Source organism: Meles meles, chromosome 4 (assembly GCF_922984935.1).
Source record: "Meles meles chromosome 4, mMelMel3.1 paternal haplotype, whole genome shotgun sequence".
In the NCBI taxonomy this organism is placed as follows: domain Eukaryota; kingdom Metazoa; phylum Chordata; class Mammalia; order Carnivora; family Mustelidae; genus Meles; species Meles meles.
In genome coordinates, this window is record NC_060069.1 from 68280222 (window position 1) to 68302144 (window position 21923).

General features: G+C 40.7%; 2 protein-coding genes across 7 annotated transcripts in view; one reads left to right on the top strand and one right to left on the bottom strand.

Annotated features, from left to right (window-relative positions):
* The first annotated feature begins 6678 nt into the window (after positions 1 to 6678).
* Positions 6679 to 21923, top strand: part of LRRC34 (leucine rich repeat containing 34) — a 30908-nt gene continuing 15663 nt past the window's right edge. For 3 of the 6 annotated variants that reach the window (XM_046001600.1, XM_046001595.1, XM_046001598.1), the window contains exons 1-8: positions 6679 to 6800; positions 10794 to 10914; positions 11448 to 11566; positions 11663 to 11727; positions 13169 to 13252; positions 16716 to 16844; positions 18482 to 18577; positions 21753 to 21907. In XM_046001600.1, the coding sequence (XP_045857556.1) occupies positions 6698 to 6800; positions 10794 to 10914; positions 11448 to 11566; positions 11663 to 11727; positions 13169 to 13252; positions 16716 to 16844; positions 18482 to 18577; positions 21753 to 21907 (872 nt within the window). In that variant the 5' untranslated portion in view covers positions 6679 to 6697. Of the gene's footprint in view, positions 6801 to 9596; positions 10915 to 11447; positions 11567 to 11662; positions 11728 to 13168; positions 13253 to 16715; positions 16845 to 18481; positions 18578 to 21752; positions 21908 to 21923 lie in introns of those variants that run through there. The other 3 variants (XM_046001596.1, XM_046001601.1, XM_046001599.1) reach the window with 3 other exon arrangements.
* MYNN (myoneurin) overlaps positions 14776 to 21923 on the bottom strand; it is a 42197-nt gene continuing 35049 nt past the window's right edge. Inside the window, exon 9 of the transcript XR_006817972.1 lies at positions 14776 to 15185. The gene's annotated coding sequence lies outside the window, so the exon portion shown is untranslated. The remainder of the gene's footprint in view (positions 15186 to 21923) is intronic.

A 21923-nucleotide genomic window follows, 5' to 3' on the forward strand; every position in this document is an offset into this window, starting at 1 on the left:
GTGTTAAAATGTTAATGTATTCCTCAAATTGATCTTTTGTTTCAGTACAATCTCAATCAAAATCTCAATAGGGGGGCGCCTGGGTGGCTCATTGGGTTAAAGCCTCTGCCTTGGGCTTGGGTCATGATCCCAGGGTCTTGGGATCGAGCCCTGCATCAGGCTCTCTGCTCATTAGGGAGCCTGCTTCTCTTTCTCTCTCTGCCTGCTTGTGATCTCTGTCAAATAAATAAATAAAATATTTAATTTTTTAAAATCTCAATAGGCTTTTTTTTTTCTTTTTTGGTAGAAGTTAACAAACTGATACTAAAATTTATATGAAAATGCAAAGAATGTAGAATTGCAGAAGACCACTTGAATAATAAAATTGGCAGACTTGCACTACTGGATTTATAAATCTTATAAATCTAAGGTGTTAATATTATATTAGAGAAGACTAAGTACTTGGTCACTAACCTATGCACACACACCCCAAAGCCTAAGAAGGAAGGCAGAGAAGACGAGGAGGCGATGATGGCCTGGTTGATTGTAGCATCTCTGACTTGCCTTCTAGGCTGGGGGCTTTCCTGCTGAGTACTGGGCCTCTCCTCCCACACTTTGAGCCCCACACTTACAATTACTGTGCCTTGCAACATAAAATATGTGGTTTAGATTCTCATTACTATATGCCTAGCCTCCAACAGAGTTATGGGACAGTGTTGCTCTCTGTTATTTAAAGAAGGACAAGACTTATCATTGATTAAGTTGTGTCTAGAATCAGCTGTCTCCAGCATTTCTCATTTGATCACTAGATTGATTTGATACTATTCAGTCCTGTAGGATAAAACTTCCAGTGTCCTGCATATAAATTGGCAATGCTGAAGACTCTTAGACAAAGTACTGACTAAGGTCACAGGAGAAAGGAAAATAGAGAACACTCAGGGCACTGTACGTGCTAAGCTTTACTTAAATTAATGTACGGAATCCTCACTAGAACCCTAAGAAGCAGACACCATTACGATCTCTGTTTTACAGATACAGAAACTAACCAAAAAGCCTTTTCTCAGAACATAGTAGGAAGTGGGGGCCAGAGTGTAAAATTTGTCCTAACCTCGCTAAGGATATTAACATCATTTGTTTACCAGAAGCCTGGTTTTTATTAAAATCAGGCTTGGATGTGAGCATTCAGGCTTGATTTTCTTTGGAGACCTTTCAGCAGAGTCATCTGGGGAAGATTCTTGCGGACTAGCTGTGTGATTAGGGTTAACCCAAGTGCATCTGGGCTTCCAGACACATAAAAGAACTTATTTCTCCTAACATTTGTCTTGTTCCATGATGAGACCTGCCTAGAATGCCTGAATGTGTGTGTACATACGTTATCTCGCCAGAATCCTATATGCCACATGCGTCTGGAACCAATTTGATGGACTCTGAAAGCTATATAGATTGAATATCCATTAACAGACTTAATAAAAGGAGGTTACAAAGTCAGATTTACAACAGGTTGGCCAGTAATTCAGCCCCAGTAAATAAGAACAGAGAAGATTGATTCCTTATTGGTTATTTTTTTCATAAGGATTGCTACCGCAACGTGGCCAAATGAACTTGTTACAACCCAGTATTACTGTGGAATATCTAGGTGTAATAACTGTTGTGTCTTTTCAAGGAGTCAGGGTTTGGATAGTTTAATAATTGGTCCCTTTGGGGGTAATTTTAATGCCAGAGAAAAACCATTTAGGAAAATGATCAACCTTCTCAAAGTTATATCAAGTGTTGATACTTTTGTTTCCAAGTCTGTTTACATGCCAATTGAATAGATAAGACTAGGGTACTGAAGTTAACGTGACTCTCTCTGATAGCATAAAGAACCATTTCTAGTTAAAATAATTTCAAGATTTTACTTACAGCTTCACCTAGGAGATCTTCTTCCTCTAACACAGACAAGCCAAGAGCCTCAATATACCTAGGGCTGGAGAACCATGTAATGATAAGGGTAACACCCTTTGCTTTGATAAAAATTTCTGGGAAACCAAAATCCCAGGAAAAATGTTTAAGTCTCCTCTCAAGTAATACGAGATGAAGACACATATAAACTTCAGACTTGAGTGGAAAACTTTCATAAGCAAGCAACTTTAGATTTTTGGCCCGGGCAAGGGAGAATCTAAACGACTCAGACAATAATAAAGGCAAGATTCTAGGTGTGATGTTGTGATATAATAATAAATACGTATTTGGTCTTTGTTGTTCCCAAGTTCCTGATACAAGAGCTTCTAAAACCTTTAGTGTTTTCTGAGGGTTTGGAGAGAAGCGTCTCTTGTTATTCATAATAAGCCCCATTCAAACCATACTAATGAGGTCACTCTCCTTAGGCCCCCACATTGCCTCACGAGGGGGCCTGGTTGCCAGAGAAACCATCCATGATGAGAGGGGTGGAACTTTCAGTCCCGGTCCAGGACCTCAAGAAGAGGTGACTGGGAGAGGGGCTGGAGGTTGAGTTAATCACCAATGACCATTGATTTAATCAACCGTGCTCCCAGAATGGAACCTCTATAAAAACCCTAAACAATGGGCTTGGGAGAGCTTTTGAGTTGGTGAGCACATCAAGGTGCCAGAGGGTCATGTGTCCAGAGAAGGTGTAGAAGCTCTGTGCCCTCTCTTCATACCCTCTCTTCCCCACGTGCATCTCTTCTATTCGGCTGTTCATGAGCCATAGTTTTTAGAATACAGCGGTAACAGTAAGTAAAAGTGTTTGAGTTCTGTGAACCTTTAAAGCGAATTATTGAAATTCAGGAGAGAGCTGTGGGTACCCCCAATCTGTAGCCCACTGGTACTGGTGACAACCTGGGACTTGTGGCTGGTATCTGAGGCGGGAAGCAGTCTTACGGGACTGAGCTCTCAAGCTGTACGGTGGGCACTAACTCTGGGTGTGTAGTGTCAGAATCAAACCTTGGGACACCTACTTGGCGTCTGCAGAGAACTAGAGACTGGCTTGTTTGGAAAACCCCCAGTTGGTGTCAGGTGTTTGGTAAGTAGAAACTTCCAAATTAGTACTAGGATACGGAGATGTTTGGTATGTTAAGAGAAATGGGGAAGAAGTCTATAATCTGATAATGAGCTCTGAAAGTCTTGTAAAGTGAAGAGTCTTCCAAGCACGGGTCCACCTGCAGGTAAAAGAGGCCTTAGAGAAACATTCGTTTGCCAGAATTGTTAGCCATGTTGCATGGTGTCCCCCCAACCCCGCTGTCTCCAAATTATTGATCTGAAATGGCTTCTCGGGACTTGTTTTCTTTAAATAGGCTCAGACAGGCATTTTACCCATTTTCAAAAAAGTTTCTACCCTTCATTCCCCTACATGTACTACCTGTAAGGACCTATTTAGCCAGAGGCTTCCATCAAGGTTAAAACAACAACATTGTTTAACCCTTAAAGGGGTCTGGCCCCCCTTCTCCCAGGGGACTTACTTAAAAACAAGTCCTGGAAACCAGCCCCAGGTAACAAAGCCCAGATACAAGGGTGGGTCAGGCCAGGTGGAGACATCCGATCAATGGGGGGGTTGCATACCGTCTCCCTAGCTACCAAGGAGTATGGGCCCCGCCCTTTGGGAGCCTTTTGGGTGCCAATTCTAACCAAGGTGATAGGCTAGGTCAAATGTTTACTATAGGGTAAATTGTAATTCAGTTGGTCACCTAGCATCACTGTGCAGCTTTCTCTGTGTGTTAAATCTCATTGGCCACCTGTGCGTGGCCAGGCCCAACCACATGGCCTTTGCCCTTAAAAACTAGTCTGTGAAACAGAGAAAGGCCACCCTCTCTTGTAAGAGGCGTGGCCCTGAGAGTTCGCTTTGATTCTTGATGCTTGGCGTGAAATAAAGCTTTGCTTGACCTTCGCTTTGTATCAGTCTCACTCCTTTAATCACCGACCCATTACTGGGGGACCTAACACTACCAAGCTATAGATCTAGTAATTCCTAGGCAAAACTTTTTTTTTTCTTTTAGAATGTGGTTTTTCAAATTATTGTCTTGCACAATGAAGGAGGTTTGAGGTGTTATTCTATTACTAATCAGATACCTTTTTGTCTTGTCAGATAATAAAAATGTAAACTTTTCAGACCACTCACTCTTTTATCCATGGCTCAAATAATTTTTTAATAACACTATTTTTTTCACCTGCATATTTAGTGCCTAAACAACACACATGCGTGAGCAACATTGGAAGCCAGCACTTCAGATACTCGTCAGAAAATTCAACCAGGAATTTGCTCTGACACTTTCTAGCAGCTCAGTTGAGCCTTCTGGTACCTGGGGAAAAATAACTAATGAATGTGTTAAATATTAATTCTCCCAGATCCTTGGAGTTGTCTCCATGTTAGCAGGAAACAACTTACCTAGACCCTATTATCTGTGTTTCCTCAAGACAGGAGGATTGTAATTATAAAAACTCATGCTGTTGGCTTTTTAAATAGTTACAATAAAAGAAACACTTGAAAAATACTTCTGGATTTTTTTTTTTTTTTTTTTTTTTTTTTTTTTTAGAGGGGGAAGCAGGCTCTCTGCTGAGCAGAGAGCCCGATGCGGGGCTCGATCCCAGGACCCTGGGGTCATGACCCGAGTGAAAGGCAGAGGCTTAACCCACTGAGCCACCCAGGTGCCCCTGGATTTTTTTTTTAATGAAACTGTAATCAAAGACCTATCTATTAAGTTACTTATGTAAAGATACACCTACTAAACCTTCCTACTATAAGGTGCCAGAGAAATGTAAATGCTGCCTTTTATAGAAGAATGGGGACTACAAACCCTCATATATTCTTTTTGGTCCTGAATTCCAGAAAGCCGAGGTTCAAGTTCAACCTCCACTCTGGGTTCTTGACACCTAAGCACCCAGTGAATCCACTTAAGTCTCCTTGAAGCCAGCTCAGCAACATGTTTCCCCACCTCCTATCCCCTCCCCACCAGTCAGTGATTCTCAGGGGGAGGGTTTTTAAAAATTATATCCCTCCTCCACCTGGAAATCATTGGATTAATGAAAAATGTGTTGATGGAAAGGAGTTGTACATGTGGCCAGTTTTTGTTGTTTTTGTTGTTTTTTTGACCATCCTACTTGGTATGCAGTTTGATGAGCGGGCTATAGTTCAGCGCAAATACTGTTATTTTTTGGTTTTGTTTTTTGCTAAGGTGGATAAGGAGAACAGTGCTTTAAGTGCTGTCTAGCTAAAAGCAGCTCTTTTCTGTTTATTCCGTTCTGACTGTGTTTTCTGGTTACTCTCTAGAACAAAAGTGTGATTGGCACTTCTTGTTCCCTTAGAAGAGTATCCCTCCCTTCCCCTAGAGCAGTAATTAATAAATCCTGAACTTTTCTTTACTTTCCTCCACTTAACTCCAAATACTCTGAAAGGGGTTGGGAAGGTAGATGCTGAATTGTGCTCACACTCATGCTTTAGTATTTCAAGCTACCTCTTGACTTTGTTGGTAGAAATGTGGGGTAAATGAAAATATTTTCTGTTCATGTTTAATCTGAAATAATTCAAGTGATGCTTAAAATCTGGGCAACACTGGGTGTGAAGAGAACCCACCTTGCCTAGCAGAGTTTCTTAGCAGTGGACTGGTGTTCTGGAATTGCCTAGTGGGGTAGATTCAGGGACAGAGGTCCTGGACGTTTTTGTTTTTACTGTGTTCAGATATGTCTTGGTTTCACCTTGAGGGGCATCCTTCTCCCTCCCAGGCAAGGAGTCTCTGGTTGGCTCCAGAGCTCTCTCCAGGGGCCCTTCAGGGGCTTCCTCAGAGGTCTGTGGTAACCCCAAACAGAAGACCTTCCTTCCCTCCTTCCTCTTTTTCTCTCTCCCACATCCAAGTACCTGAGCGTGCTGCCTGTAACTGTGGCTGGGTTTTGTCCCCTTCTCCTCCCTTCCCCAAGTCCAGCCTCAGCTGGATCTTCTCTCAGCTGGGGTACTGCAACTGCTTCAGACCTCACCTCCCCCAGGTCCTGTCAAATCCACTCTCCACCCGCTGCTCCCTATCTGAGGGCTCCCAGCGTCCTTGTCCCAAAACAGCTTGCTGCTCAGAGGATGCGCAAGGGCTTCACGTGGGTCTGACCCTGCCTGCCTGCCTCCCACCCTGTACACATCTGGGCGGCCCCAAGTACCTGCGCGTCTCCAGCACCTACCAAGCTGTTCCGCCCTGGGGTGGATTCACTGGGACCACTCAGGAAGTTACCTCCTTCAGAAAGCCCTCCCTGGTATCCCCGCCCCTCGCCGGACTATCTACATACCCCTTTAAGCTCCCTTAGCTCCGTGCCTTATCCGTGCTGGTGCTACTCTCCGCTATTGCACGTGGCCACCGCAGGTATGTACACACTTTGGGGAGGAGACTGTGTCATAATCGTCTTTGTAGCCCGGCTCCTAGCCCATCAGCCGTGCCCCGAAACCTCAAGAACGTCCCTCTGCAGAGGAGCCAAAACACCCTCCCTCTGTGTGTTTTTAACCCAGGTCTAGAGGATCCGGAGCCAGAGGGGGTGACCAAGAAACTTCCATTGCTTTGACAATCGCCACCTGCCCTGAGGCCCACGTGGGTAATGGCAGGGGATGCGCAGCCGGCGGGAGGTGGCGCTCAGGGTCTGGTGCTCATCTGAGCCCCGCCGCAGCAGGTGGGTGGGCGGGGACTGGGCAGGCGCACGCGCGCCGTCGTCATGACACCGCTTCCGCGGCGGCCTAGGGGTGAAGAGGAATATGTGGGGCCTGGGGAAGGAGGCCGCGGGGGCCGGGCCTGGGTTCCCCACTCCCATTCCCACTACAACCCCTAATCCGTCCTCGGCCCCCGCCGACGGTAGTGGTAAGAAATCGGATGTCCTTCGGCGCCGGCCCGGCTCACGGGAAGTGCAGGAGGCGGCAGGGTCGCTGGCAGAGCCCATTCCTCCCAGCGTGCTGCCAGCTCGAGACGGTGTGGCAGGCGGGCGCCCCTGGGAACCTCAGCTGCGGCCAGAACTTTGGGGCCCCCAAATGTGGGTGGGAAGGGAGCCCCAAGTTCCCCCGATGGGTCTGCCCTTCACACGAGCCATTGTCCTGGAGGAAGGTGTGTCTGTTGCTTTGCCCTTATCAGAGTCTCCGAGAAAGTTGTGTAGGTGCTCTTCGGGGGCCCTTTATTTGCGGAAGTTCCAGAAAGCAGGGCCTAGGTGGGCGAGAGGGCCTTGAGACCGTTCTGACTTGGCATCTCTATGTCACCTCGTTTTAAGTATTTCTGCAACCGTGAATGAGCTCTAGCAAATTAAGCATAGCCTGCACGTCCCTCCTCTTGCCACCATTTCCATTTTGGATGCTTGTATTAATGTGCCTGCAGATACGGAACTGTGCTAGAAGACTTACCTATTCCTCACCGCATCCTTGAGATGGGCACCGAGCTCTGCTTTTAGCATAAGAGGAAATTTAAGATGGGAGAATTAAGACAACTTGTTCAAAGTCACACCCACCCCAGTCTGACTCACTCCCAACCCTTGGATTTCCTGGTATTTGACTGTTCCAGTATAGAAGGGCATAGGGGACCACCTCCAAAATGAGCCCTTTCTTTAGAAATTTTAAAACGTGCTGCCAGGTGAAAAATATTTGGAATACAAGAAAAATGACATTTGAGTTAGATTCTTGATATTTTCTTGTGTAACTGGTTAGTCTTAGTTTTAGCTTTACAATTTGAGGATGGATTTAATTATTCTCCCCTAAGATGAATACAGGAAATAAGTTATTGGTACCATAAAATCCTGACATACAACATGAAAGAGCATAGCAGAAAATTTTAAATACTTTAAATCCATGGTCAGGTAATAAGAATTTTCTTTTCTTCCCTTTTCCTTTCCTTTTCTCCCTCTTCCACCCCCCTTTTAGTATATGTGCTGCCGAAGCGAGCACTTCCATCCCCCTTTTAAAAAAAGATTTTATCTATTTATTTGCAAGAGAGAGCATAAGCTGAGGAGAGAGAGGGAAGAAACAGACTCCTAGCTGAGCAGGGACCCCAACGTGGGGCTGGACCCTAGGGTTATGACCTGAGCTGCAGGCAGATGCTTAACCCACTGAGCCACCCAGGAGTTCTTAGAATTTTATTGTAACTTTCTTTAGCTATATTTAGCTTGTAGTCTAAGATTCCTTCCCTCAGAGAAATAGGAGTTCTAAGTCTTGACACATTTCTTGCGCAGATCCTGGGTGTGGTGCAGCCTGCCGAGGGCAGGCCCTGAACCTCAGATTCTCAGGCCAGTCTTTGCTTTTTAATACCAAGGAGGGTAGTAGCCAGAAGGGAAGAAAGAAGCCTCGTGGGAGCCCAGCTCCAACAAGTAAATTTGTTACAGATCAATTTGCTGTGTTTTCTGTGGAGAATGCTAAAGTAGCATTTTGTAGCTTGAATTCCATGTGAACCATTGTCACATAAGTCTGGGAAATGGAATATTTTTATTCTCCTTTCTCTCCAGGCTCAACAATTTGAAGTCTTTGTGCCCTTGAGTGTTGTAAATATCCTGAGAAGTATTATGGAGGTCTGTTTAGCTTTAATTCAGAACTTCCCAAATGTATTTGACAATAAAATCTATTCTATTTAGAACATGTTTGATCATCTCATGAAATATTTGTATTCTGAAGAACACAGTTTGGGAAATATTGTGCTAACATGTTATTTAGATTCATGGAAATTTCCTAAAATAAGGAAGGGTTTCTTATATACATCAACCCATAAGACAGGAAATTCTGTTGACATTAAAATTTTTCCCAGGGTGACATGGGAAAACTCAATGTTAACTGAAAAGATATAGAACTGTACTGAAATACTCCAATTTTTTAAAAAAAGCTAATATGTACATAGTTGAGAAAAACAATAAGGAGGAAATACCCAGAGACCTTAATTGTAATGGTTCTTTAACATGGGATTGCTGATATTTATTTCCTTTCGATATTGAAATTTCCAACTTGTCTGGAATAAGTGGGTTAAATTAATTTTTTAAAAGCTGATTTAAAAGAAAACTATTAAGAAAAGTTTAGTGCTTTCATTTTTAATGTAATGTTCCTCATTTTAAATCTTGTTCTGCAAGTTTGTTTAGCAAACTCTTGAGTTCATACAGTGCAGAAATCTCAGCAAAGTACATCTCTTGAGATGCAGAAACTCAGAGGCTGGCTCCTGAAGACCCCAAGCTGGTTGAGTAGTGAGATCTCTGAGCACAGATTTTTATTTTTTATTATTATTATTATTATTATTAATATTTTATTTATTTATTTGACAGAGAGAGAGAGGTCACAAGTAGGCAGAGAGAGAGGGAGAAACAGGCTCCCCACTGAGCAGAGAGCCCGATGCGGAGCTCGATCCCAGGACCCTGAGATCATGACCTGAGCTGAAGGCAGAGGCTTAAACCACTGAGCCACCCAGGCGCCCCTTTTATTATTATTTTTTTAAGAGACCTATACAGGGGCACCTGGGTGGCTCAGTGAGCTAAGCATCTGCCTTCGGCCCAGGTCATGATCTCAACGGCCTGGGATCAAGCCCCGCATCGGGCTCTCTGCTCGGTGGGGAGTTTGCTTTTTCTTCTCTCTCTGCCTGCCTCTCTGCCTGCTTGTGATCTCTGTCAAATAAAATCTTAAAAAAAAAAAAAAAAAAAAGACCTATACAAAAGAAAAGACAGAAAACCAAGAAAGTGGTATGTGCTTCTAAGAAGAGGAACAATATCACTTCTACCCGTAGAAGGCTTGGGTCTTCCAAAGATCCTTGTAAATTAATATCCAAAACAGTAAGGCCATTAAGGAAAGCTTCAGGCATAACAGAGGAAGGAAATTTCAACTCCTGCTTTGTTTCTATCATCTGTATTAAGGACTGAACAGAGAAAAATCAACCTTTACAAAGAGGAAGTGAAAGGCCAGGGTAGGTGAAGAACTTCTCTGAGTCTGGCCTCAACTCAGTTTTAGGAGGAACCCACAGAGCTCTAGTCAAAGATGCCATCAACGTGCATGTGTAGAGGGTATCCAGGGAGCCTTGGGGACTCGTGGATTTTTCAGATCCTTTTTGAGTTTAGATCCTCTGATTAAAAATTTTTTATTTGATTAAAATATAAAAAATTAAAATTTTATTTTTAATATTTTTATATTAATATTGTTAATAATTTTTATTTTTAATAAAACAAAAATAATTTTTATTTGATTAAAAATTTTTTATTTGCAGTCCTGATAAGAAAACATGAGTCCCTAACCCAGTGTGGTAGAGTGGAAGGAGGCTTTGGAGTCCGTTTTTATACTCTACCCTTATTAGCTCTATGATTTTGGACAAAATCTTTAATTTCTCTGAATATCCTTTTCCTCTGTTACCAGGATGTTAGTCCTTCTTTGTGTCACTTGCAAGTTAGTGTCTGCCTAGTCTCAGTGGGTATTTCTATGGCCCTGCTTCTCCAAACAGCATTTTTTTTTTAAAAGATTTTATTTATTTATTTGACAGACAGAGATCACAAGTAGGCAGAGAAGCAGGCAGAGAGAGAGGAGGAAGCAGGCTCCCCGCCGAGCAGAGAACCCGATGCGGGGCTCCATCCCAGGACCCCGGGATCATGACCTGAGCTGAAGGTCGAGGCTTTAACCCACTGAGCCACCCAGGCGCCCCTCCAAACATCATTTTTATTCCCCCGAATTCCTTCTATTTTCCCTCTTTCTCTAGTCTTAGTTCTTTTGCCCTTTCTTCCTCACTCCTGACTCTCTACATACACATTCGTATCTTTAAAGAAGTGTAATTTTTGGGGAAGGGGAGGGGCGGGGACAGGAAAGGTCCTGATATCATTTATATGTGATGAAGAGTAATGCACTTATTTTTCAAAAGTTCCAGAAGTTACTGGCCATCTCCAGGAAACTTACTATAATCTCTGTATGGAAAAGTCCCAGAAAATTAATTCTTTTATATTGCATATACTCCAAGAAGTCGATAAAGAACTCGAAAAGGGGTAAGAAAGACAATACTTGATTACACAAGTAGTATTCACTGACCTTCTTCTGTATGAAAATCCTGGAATACTGAGTGATTTGTTTAAAGCGATTTGTACATGGCTTTTAAAATAGATCTACCTTTTGATTTAGAACAGTGGCTGATGGACACTGTTAGCTGGTCTTGGAGGTAGCAGAGTATACAAGGAAAAACATTAGACCAGTGGCCTCCAAGTCTAGCCTCAGATTTGTCCTGAACTCCTGGGAGCTGGATTTATTTGTGAAAATATTGAAGTCTTTGATGTGATTACTTATCAGGAGGAGTGTGTGTGTGTGTGTGTGTGTGTGTATGAGAAAGAAAGAGAGAATGAAATTATATACTATGGAAGTGTTTACAAAATCTATTGAATATTCAGTCATCTTAAATTACTTGGTATAAATCTATATTGTGATACATACTTGGTTTCAGTAAATGCTATTCATGATGTTACTATTTATATAGGGGGAAAATACTTCTATTTCTTTAGTGGGTTTCTTTTTTGCATTTTAATAGGTCAGAAGGAATCACATTAAATATTGCTGGTAACAGTCGCTTAATGCCAGAAGAAAGAGTAACAGACAAAGATTTTTGGATTCTTTTCAGAATTTTAAAGAAGAATCCATATTTCAGTGGTATATGTCTCCTTAAAAATCATTACCTCTTTAATGTTCCTGATTTTAATTATTCAGTATAAGGAATATCAACCTGTATTCATCCATGTTCTTCAGGTTTGGATGTTAGGTATAACCTCATAAGTGATGTTGGTGCATACTATGCTGCAGGACTGCTTCAGGTATTTTACTACAAAATGTTGTTAGTTCTTTTTGTTTTCTTCCAGGAGTCAGTTAAGAGCCAGTACTTTTTCTTTGGAATGTACATGGTTTGAGTACCTCAAGTCTGCTAAGTTAATAACCCTTTATTGCAGACTTCTTTGAAGATGCCCATGCTGAAATGCTGCATTGTGGTTGCATTTCATTTAAGAGAGACAGTGGGGTCCAAAAAAAAAAAAAGTGTGGTCCACCAATCAGTGTAGGCGTACTTTAAGAAAAGGCTTTGTTTCAACCTCGGAAGATTGGCAAATATAGGTGTTTGTATTTTCAGTTAAAATGTTTAAAGCAGCATTATCATTATTGTTTAAATTGGCTTTTTAAGATCCTAACTACTTTCCCCAATTGCTAAATATGCTTCTAATGAGCTTAAAAATGATCTTAAAATTCTCATGTCCACGAGGGGCACCTGAGTGGCTCAGTCCTTAAGCATCTGCCTTCAGCTCATGTCATGATTCCTGCGTCCTGGGATAGAGCCCCACATCGGGCTCCCTGCTTGGCAAGAAACCTACTTCTCTCTCTCCCTCTGCCCTTGTGTTCCTTCTCTTGCTGTGTATCCCTCTGTTAAATAAATAAATAAAATCTTAAAAAAAGAATTTCTTCTATCCTTGAGATGGCACACAGCACAAGGACAGAGTGAAGATTAAGAAATATGAACTAATTCTCAGCAATTACAAAAATGTTGCAAAAATCACCAAAATGTTCTTAACTTTTCTTTTCTTTCTTTTTTTTTTTTTAAAGATTTATTTATTTATTTATTTATTTGACAGAGAGAGATCACGAGTAAGCAGAGAGGCAGGCAGAGAGAGAGGAGGAAGCAGGCTCCCCACTGAGCAGAGAGCCTGATGTGGGGCTCGATCCCAGGACCCTGAGATCATGACCTGAGCTGAATGCAGTGGCTTAACCCACTGAGCCACCCAGGTGCCCTGTTCTTAACTTTTCTTAATTCTGTTTGCAGTGAAACCACCTAGTCTAGCGGCACACACAAAATGCTAGTCTTGCAAAATGTCCAGGGTCCTGACCTTGCACTATATTTACAACACTTGAAATAAACTGAAAACCCACTTGTGTATTTGTTACTGGTAGATTGCTGGTAACTAGAGCTCCTATGTCATCTTTTGCAAACTTGTACACTATGGTTAAATAAAGGGCATTCATACTTTGAATAATTGATCAAAATAGAATAGTCTTTTTCTTTCACTTACATTGCAATTTTGTTTAAATGAGCACGATGATTCCCACAGCCCACCCCACACCCCAAGGGTAGCTTCTTTTGTTGGACTTTGAGATTTTCTGTTACAAAGATTTTCTTTGGAGGGAAATTCTTTTACTTAAATAAAGCAGTGCCTGTATTTTTTTCCCCTAATAATTACATATGTAATAGATTCTTTTCTCTTCTTATTATAGAAGCAACATAAACTCGTTTACTTAAACCTTATGTTTAATGATATTGGGCCAGAAGGTGGAGAATTGATTGCTAAAGCACTACATGTAAGCATTTATATACCTCAAACATTTTCTTTTGGAATTTTAACTTTTGATAGCTTGTAACTAACCGAAATGTTATTGTGAACTCATTATTGTGTAAATGTGTATTTTTATTCCACTTACATGGGCATTTTTGAACTTATTTTTAAAAAGCTTTAAGATACTTAGCATACCTAAGAATTTACTTTTTCTCCATCAAAGTTTACCTTTAAGGTGTTCGTTCAGTGGGTTTTTGTATATTCAGAATTGCATGACCGTCACTGTTTTTAGAACAAAAGAAACTGTGTACACATTAGCAATCCTTCTCTATGCTTCTTTTTTTTTTTTTTAAAGATTTTATTTATTTATTTGACAGAGAGAGGGATCACAAGTAGGCAGAGAGAGAGGGAGAGAGGAAAGCAGGCTCCCTGCTGAGCAGAGAGCCCGATGTGGGGCTCGATGCGGGGCTCGATGCGGGGCTCGATCCCAGGACTCTGGGATCATGACCTGAGCCGAAGGCCAGAGGCTTTAACCCACTGAGCCACCCAGGCGCCCCTCCTTCTCTATGCTTCTTTCACTCTCCCAGTGCCTGCAGGTCACTAATCTGTGTTCCATCTAATAGATTTGTCTATTCTGGACATTTCACATAAATGGAATCTTAAAATATGTGGTCTCGGGGCGCCTGGGTGGCTCAGTGGGTTAAGCCGCTGCCTTCGGCTCAGGTCATGATCTCAGGGTCCTGAGATCGAGTCCCGCATCGGGCTCTCTGCTCAGCAGCGAGGCTGCTTCCCTCTCTCTCTTTGCCTGCCTCTCTGTCTACTTGTGATCTCTCTCTGTCAAATAAATAAATAAAATCTTTAAAAAAAAAAATGTGGTCTCCTGTGACTGGCTTAATGCTTTCAAGGTTCATCTGTATTTTAACATACTTGATTCTTATTGCCAAATAATATTCCATTGTTTGGATATATCCTATTCATCCATCAGTTAAGGACATTTAGGTCTCCACTTTTTGTCTACAATAATGTACTATGAATATTTGCACATTTTTGTGTGCATGTTTTCAGTTTTCTTAGGTATATACCTAGAAGTGTAACTGCTAGATCGTTTGGTAACTGTTCAACTGTTTTCCAAACTGCCTGTCTTTTTACAAGCCCAACACTGTAGGAGTGTCCTCGTTTCTCTACATCTAGCACTTGTTACTGTCTTCTTGATTTTAGTCATCCTAGTAGACATGCAGAGGTTTTTTGGATTTGATTTGCATTCCCATCATGAATAATGATGGCTTCGCATCTTTTCATATGCCATCGTTTGGAAAAAATGTCTGTTCAAAGCCCATGTCTAGTTGTCTTTTTTAAATGCTAAGAGTAGTCTGTATGTTCTGGATATAAGTCTCTTATACATGATCTGCAAATGTTTTCTGTCATTCTGTAGATTGCCTTTTCACTTCCTTCATGGTATCCTTTGAAGCACAAAATTAATTTTGATAAAGTTCAACTTTTTTCCTTTGTGCTTTTGGTGTTACATCTAAGGCCTTGCCTATCTCAAAATCATTAAGATTTATATTTGCATATTCTAACAGTTTGTTTTTAGCTGCTTTGTTTAGTTCTTTGATCCATTTTGAGTTAATTTTTGTATATGGTGTGAGGTAGGAGTCTGACTTCATTCTTTTGCATGTGGATATCCAGTTGTCCCAACACTATTTAAGATTATTCCTCCCCCATTAATTTTCTTGATGCCCTTGTCAAAAATTGATTACAAATGGTTTATTTCTCTACTCTTTATTCTATTCTATTAATCTGTATGTCTATCCTTATGTTAGTCCCACACAATCTTGATTACTGTAGTTTGTAGTCAGTTTTGAAGTCAAGAAGTGAGTCCTTTTTGTTGTTTCAAGATGTGTTGGCTCTTCTGGGTCCTTTGCATTTCCATATGAATTTTAAGACCAGTTTATCAATTTCTGCAAGAAAGACAAGGATTTTTTTTAAAGATTTTAATTTCACAGAAATCACAAGTAGGCAGAGAAAGGGAGAAGCAGGATCCCCGCCCAGCAGAGAGCCCGATGCTGGCCTCGATCTCAGTACCCTGAGATCATGACCTGAGCTGAAGGCAGAGGCTTTAACCCACTGAGCCATCCAGGTGCCCCGAAAAACAAGGATTTTGAGAGAGTTGCTTTCAACCTTTAGAAAATTTGGGGAGTACTGTCATCCTAACAGTATTGTCTTCTGATTCATGACGTGGGATGTGTTTCCATTTATTTATATCTTTCATTTCCTTTAATAGTGGTTTGTTTTTAATGTACAGGTCTTGATTTTGCTAACTTTATTCCTAATACTTTATTCTTTTTGATGCTACTATAAATGGGCCACTCTTTTTTTTTTTTTTAATATTTTATTTATTTGCCAGATACAACAAGAGAGGGAACACAAGCCGGGGGAGTGGGAGAGAGAAAAGCAAGCTTCCTGCTGAGCAAGGAGCCCCATGTGGGGCTTGATCCCAGGACACGGGGATCATGACCTAAGCTGAAGGCAGATGCTTAACCGACTGAGGCACCCAGGTGCCCCTAATGGGAGTCTTAATTTCAGTCTTGGATTGTTCATTGCTAGTGTGTAGAAATACAATTGATTTTTATATATTGGTGTTGTGTCCTGCAGTCTTGCTGAACGCACTAGTTCTAACAACTTTTTTAGGTGGAATCCTTAGGATTTTCCATATATAATATCCTGTTATATGCAGACATAGATTTCTTCTCCAATGTGGGTGCCTTTTTCCTTTTCCTTGCCTAATTGCCTCATCTAGAACCTGCAGTACACTGTTAAATGGAATTATTAACAGTGGACCTCCTTGCCTTCCTCCTATTCTTAAGGGGTTTCAATTATTTGCATTTATGTCTTCTACTATTTATTAGGGCACTGAAATGTCTAATTTTCTTTGTGAAAGAATTATCAAGAGTGGAATGAGAGGAGTTAAACTTTGCAAGTGTCTCAGGAATTACATTCCTTTAAAAGTGATACAGGGAGAATATAAAGTGATTGCTTAATGGTATAGGGTCTCCTTTGTTGGGGGTTGGGGGGTGAAGTGTTTTCGAAACTAGCTAGGTGATATTCGTATAACATTGTGAATTTATTAAAAACCAGTGAATTTTATACTTTAAAATGGTTTACTTTGGGTTATATGAATTTCACCTAAAAAAAAAGTGGTATAATTTTCTTAAAAACGAACCTATAGATTTCTCAATGAAAGGAAAACTTATAAAATTTGCTTCATTTACTGGGCATCTGTTTCCTGGGCATTCTTTCCAGTAAAAAATTAAACCAGATTTTTATCTTATTGGGAAACTAAATGTTACCTTTAAGGAATATTCTATTCTAGCTCCATGAAACCATGAAAACTTGAGTCTGCAAATAGTAAAAGTCTGCTAACTCATGTAATTAAGAAAAAATTTTGTGGAATACAAATTTAATGAAGTTTTGATTCTTTTTCTTTTCAGAAGAATACAACTCTGAAATACCTAAGAATGACTGGAAACAAGATTGAAAATAAAGGTGGAATGTTTTTTGCTGCAATGCTACAAATTAATTCATCTTTAGAAAAATTAGATTTGGGTGACTGTGACTTGGTAAGTTAAATGGTTGAGAAAAATCACCCATGTACTGCATCCATCTCCTTGGAAATAGGATAAGGAACTGTTGAAGAGATCAGCTAAATGAGAGTTTTATGACTGATTAAGCTTGTAAGCTTGTCCCTAATATCAGGGAAAAAATTTTTTTTGTTGTTTTGCTTTGCTTTTACTATTAGGCATATCAGTGTTATTAATAAGATTGTATTAATACTATAGAGGAATAACTAGAATAAAATTCTTCCTAAGCTTCTATCTATAACCCTTCTTAACCTATACAGGATTTTTTGAGAAAAAAAATTTTAATTGAAAAAACCCTACTTCATTAGAAAGCCTATATTCTAGTTGGGAAAACATCAAAGAGAAAAGTGCTACAAAGATGGTTAAGTACTCTATCTGGTAGGAGGTAATCTGCATGATAGCATGGTTGCCTAATATCTGAGAAACTATCTTGGAGAGGGTCCATGGCAGAACACCCTAGGCAGGGGTCCAGCACACACAGACTCTAAGATAGTGCTTCCCTATGGTATGGGTAGCACAGCTATTACAGATTGATGTAATTTTACTACTCATGTATTTATTTTTACAGATGCTCTATTTTGAGGAATTAGTTTTCCATTTATGGTAATGATAGAACTTTAAAGTGGAAAAAGTGAGTTGACTTAATATAAAACTCTTAAGTAAACAGTAAAGTGGTATTATAATATGGCAAAAATCATGAGTGGTACATGAATAATGAAAGGCTGAGTCTGGCAGGTTTTAAGAACTGCAAAGCCAGAGTGGCTAGTCAGAGTATCTCAAAGTGTGGGTGAGAGGTGTGCAGAGGCCAGATCAAGCAGTGCTGTACGGGTTGTGAGTCAAGGCCAGGGGAAAAGGGGATTGGGTTCTAAATACATCTCAAGGCTTTGAGGGGTGATGGGGTTCGATTTGTCCTTTAAAAAAAGATCACTCTGGTTTCTGTGGGGAATTAGAGGGTGGCAAGAAGCTCACTGACCACTTAAAGTTATGGTCCAGGTGGGTTAAAGGGACTGGGAGTGGGTAGTGGCACACAGATGGGTTAATCTGAGACCTCTTTTAGAGACAGTCTCTAAGACTTACTGAGTAATTGGATGGGAGGGTGAATAGACTGGTGAAGAGGAGGCCCAGGTCCTAGTGTTACAGCTGGGAGTGTGTGGTGGTGTCCAACACAGAAATCAGGGAGAATTAGGCCCTTTCAATAAGGTATTCCCACTGCACACACACTGAAAGTAACGAGTATGCACATAAAAGAATGCTTTCACAAGGTCTGTTCTAAGTAGTGTAGAACCCTAGCTGGGATCTGCATGTGTGTCTCTAGGTATCCGAGGTCGGAAACAGAAACTTGAGGACTCGGGAGCAAACCTAGAGGTGAATATCCTAAGAAACAGATACTGAAACTTTAAGAAACTCCCTGTGCATGTTATAGATTTTAGGGCAGGGAGAAAAGAACGTAGTAACAATCTACTTCTGAGTTTGGCCAAACTATAATTCAGGGTTTATAGTTCTGACAGATAAATAAAATCTTAAAATACAGTTTATTTCTCTGACTCTAGATTACTGATTTTGAAATAGGGAGATTATATACTTTGTCAGCTCCTTAACGAATTTACTGTTTCTAGGGAATGCAAAGTGTGATAGCATTTGCTACAGTCCTAACGCAAAACCAAACAATTAAGGGAATAAACCTAAACCGACCTATACTGTATGGTGAACAGGTATGTATTCAAAGTGATGACAGCTAATATTATTACATGTGAATAAAACGAAGGTACTATTTACTGGTTATTTCAATGTTCATATTTTTAGAATTTACTGTATTTACAAAGAACTCATTTGAAGAAAAACTGAGTTAAATTATGATTTTAGATATTTAAACAGTAAACAGGTCTTTTTTTTTTTTTTTTTTTTTTAAAGATTTTATTTATTTATTTGACAGAGAGAGATACAAGTAGGCAGAGAGGCAGGCAGAGAGAGTGTGAGGGAAGCAGGCTCCCTGCCGAGCAGAGAGCCCGATGTGGGACTCGATCCCAGGACCCTGAGATCATGACCTGAGCCGAAGGCAGCGGCCCAAACCACTGAGCCACCCAGGCGCCCCAGGTCTTTTTTTTTCTTGTAAACTCAGATTAACGGTGAGTAAACCTGTAAAGAGGCAGAGTAGTCAAGACGAAAACAATGATTAAAGTTTTATTTTTTATTTTTTTTTTTAAGATTTATTTATTTGACAGATAGAGATTACAAGTAGGCAGAGAGGCAGGCAGAGAGGAGGAAGCAGGCTCCCAGCCAAGCAAAGAGCCCGATGCGGGGCTCGATCCCAGCACCCCGGGATCATGACCTGAGCTGAAGGCAGAGGCTTTAACCCGCTGAGCCACCCAGGCGCCCCTGATTAAAGTTTTAAAGGCTGTGAATTTTGTTGTTATATTACTATCCCTAAACTGCTTTGAAATCATGAGTAGCAATGGCAGAATGTGTGTGAAGAGCAGCCTGGGAAGTCTGGACTTGATTCTATAGGTAAGCTGCACGCTGGAGACAAGATGATGAGTAAAAACATGGTAGTTGCTTTCAAGGCTTCTCCTTGTTCTTTAACATTCTTTTAGAAGTGGCAGACAAGGTTCTCAGATTGAGGACATGAGATTTGAAGGCTCAATCTAAATGTTCTGATTAAAGCCTTGAGGAAATAAGTATGTTAAACTATGTGAAATCACATTAGAAACACCATTCCTCTTTTAAGTGTGTTGAGTGGTGTCATTATTCCCAAATTGGAGAATAGTTAAAAGCCCAAGGTCTTTCTCAGGTGCAGGGCCTTGCTCTTAGCCGGGTGCTTCCAGCAGTCAGCTAAACTCCAGGCTGCTTTCTTTTCCTCTCCAAGGCAGCCACTCTCTGTCCCTCTGAGTCCTACTCTCTTCAGTGGCTGTGGAATAGAGTCCTCCTGGGCTTCTTCATACTTTGCTGTTCCCAAACATAAGCCTGCAAACCAATTCCATTTCACTATCTGGGGAGCATGGAAAGATACTGATGCCAGGTGCCATCCTAGGCAAACTGTCAAAGTTGATAAATGATCTAAAAAGACTACTATTTCTGATTTCAGTTCCTTTCCTTAATAAGGGTGGTCCCTCAACCAAATTTCTTGATCTAAAAAAAAAAAAAAATCAATCAAAGCATAAAACACAAACATGTATCCTGTCCCGTTCCAGGCACCATGCAGAGCAACACTGGACCCCCTAAGTGGTCAGTTTGCATTTGTTAAAATTCCAAACTATAGCTTCCCTTTGGGCCTTTTTCAGTGTCAGCAATAATTGAAATAAATCAGATATAGGATTATAGACTACTGAATAATAAAAGATGCTTTATAGTTTTTTTTTTTAAATATTTTATTTATTTGACAGAAATCACAACTAGGCAGAGAGAAAGGAGGAAGCAGGCCCTCCGCGGAGCAGAGAGACCGAGGCAGGGCTTGATCCCAGAACCCTGGGATCATGACCTGAGCCAAAGGCAGAGGCTTTAACCCACTGAGCCACCCAGGCGCCCCGCTTTATAGTGTTCTATAGAACAGTTATTTTATGCCAGGTATTTTTTTGTTAATTGTGAGGGAAGTATAATTTTACCTACCTTACAGAAAAGGAAACAGACTTAGCTAGATGAAATCATTTGCCCATAGTCAGGCAGCTAGTATAGAGCTAGTATTTGGACAGTTTTCTCATAAAGCTCATATACTTTTTTTTTTAAAATATTTATTTATTTGACAGAGAGAGAGAGAGATCACAAGTAGAGCAGCAGGCAGAGAGAGAGGGGGAAGCAGGCTCCCCGCGGAGCAGAGAGCCCGATGCGGGGCTCGATCCCAGGACCCTGAGACCATGACCTGAGCCGAAGGCAGCGGCTTAACCCACTGAGCCACCCAGGCGCCCCGCTCATATACTTTTATTATAAAACTCATGTACTATCTGCTACTGCTACATGATTTTTTCGTAGTTTTTCCCAGTTATTATGTAGAAGTACATAATTTGAGCATACATAATTATCCATGTTCGTGATCAGCATTTCCAGTGACTGTAAAACTTACAAATACAGCAATCTGGGGACACCTGGGTGGCTCAGTCGGTTAAACATCAGACTCCTGATCTCAGCTAAGGTCTTAATCTCAGGGTCATGAGTTCAAGCCCTGCGTTGGGCTCCTTGCTGGGCATGGAGCTTACTTAAAAAGAAAAAAAGCAGTAAGAGGACTTCTTATCATAAAATACTGACCCATTCATTTTAAGACCTGCTTTGACTTTGTTAAAAAAAAAGTGCTTGGTATTCAAATCCTCATTGATGTTATATACTTTTTGCCTGGAAGGAGCTAGAATTTGGAATTAAAAATGAGTCTTCCAGTGACTGGAAAATGTATTTAGAGATTTGGGATGATTATAAAAAGGAAGAATTGGATATCATAGGACTGAGTGTATTTTTAAAATAGAACCAACATTGAGAAATGTCTTTGTATTTTATCCATAAAGAGTGGAGATCAAGAGTAAAGTTCAGGAACATATGGGTATAAGAAACATCTGGAGATTCTTGAAAGGACAACAGTAAGGGAGCTTAATATGTGCAATATATCATGGGGCCAATCACCCCCGCCCAACCCGCCTTCTGGAGTGATTGTTTAGAACGGACTTTTTAAAACCAGCCTATTTACATCACTTAGTCACTGTACTTTCCAAGTGCCTGCTACTGGTTTTTAAAATGATAAAGTATCACTTGTGGCAAAAGTGATTTTTCTTAAAAACCAAGCCAAAGCAAATACAAATTATAGGCTAATAGTCTCAACTGGTATCTTTTTAAAAAGCTAATTTAAGTAACTTAGCATATATTTAGTACAGCTTCAAAACTATTTTAGAAGTTTTTAACTATTTTTAGGAAGAATCCACAGTTCACCTAGGCCACATGTTGAAAGAAAATCACTGCCTTGTTGAACTACACGTTTGTAAGCATAACATAAAAAACTGTGGTATGAAACAGTTATGTGATGCACTGTATCTGAACAGAAGCCTACGCTACCTTGATGTCAGCTGGTAAGTGATAATATAT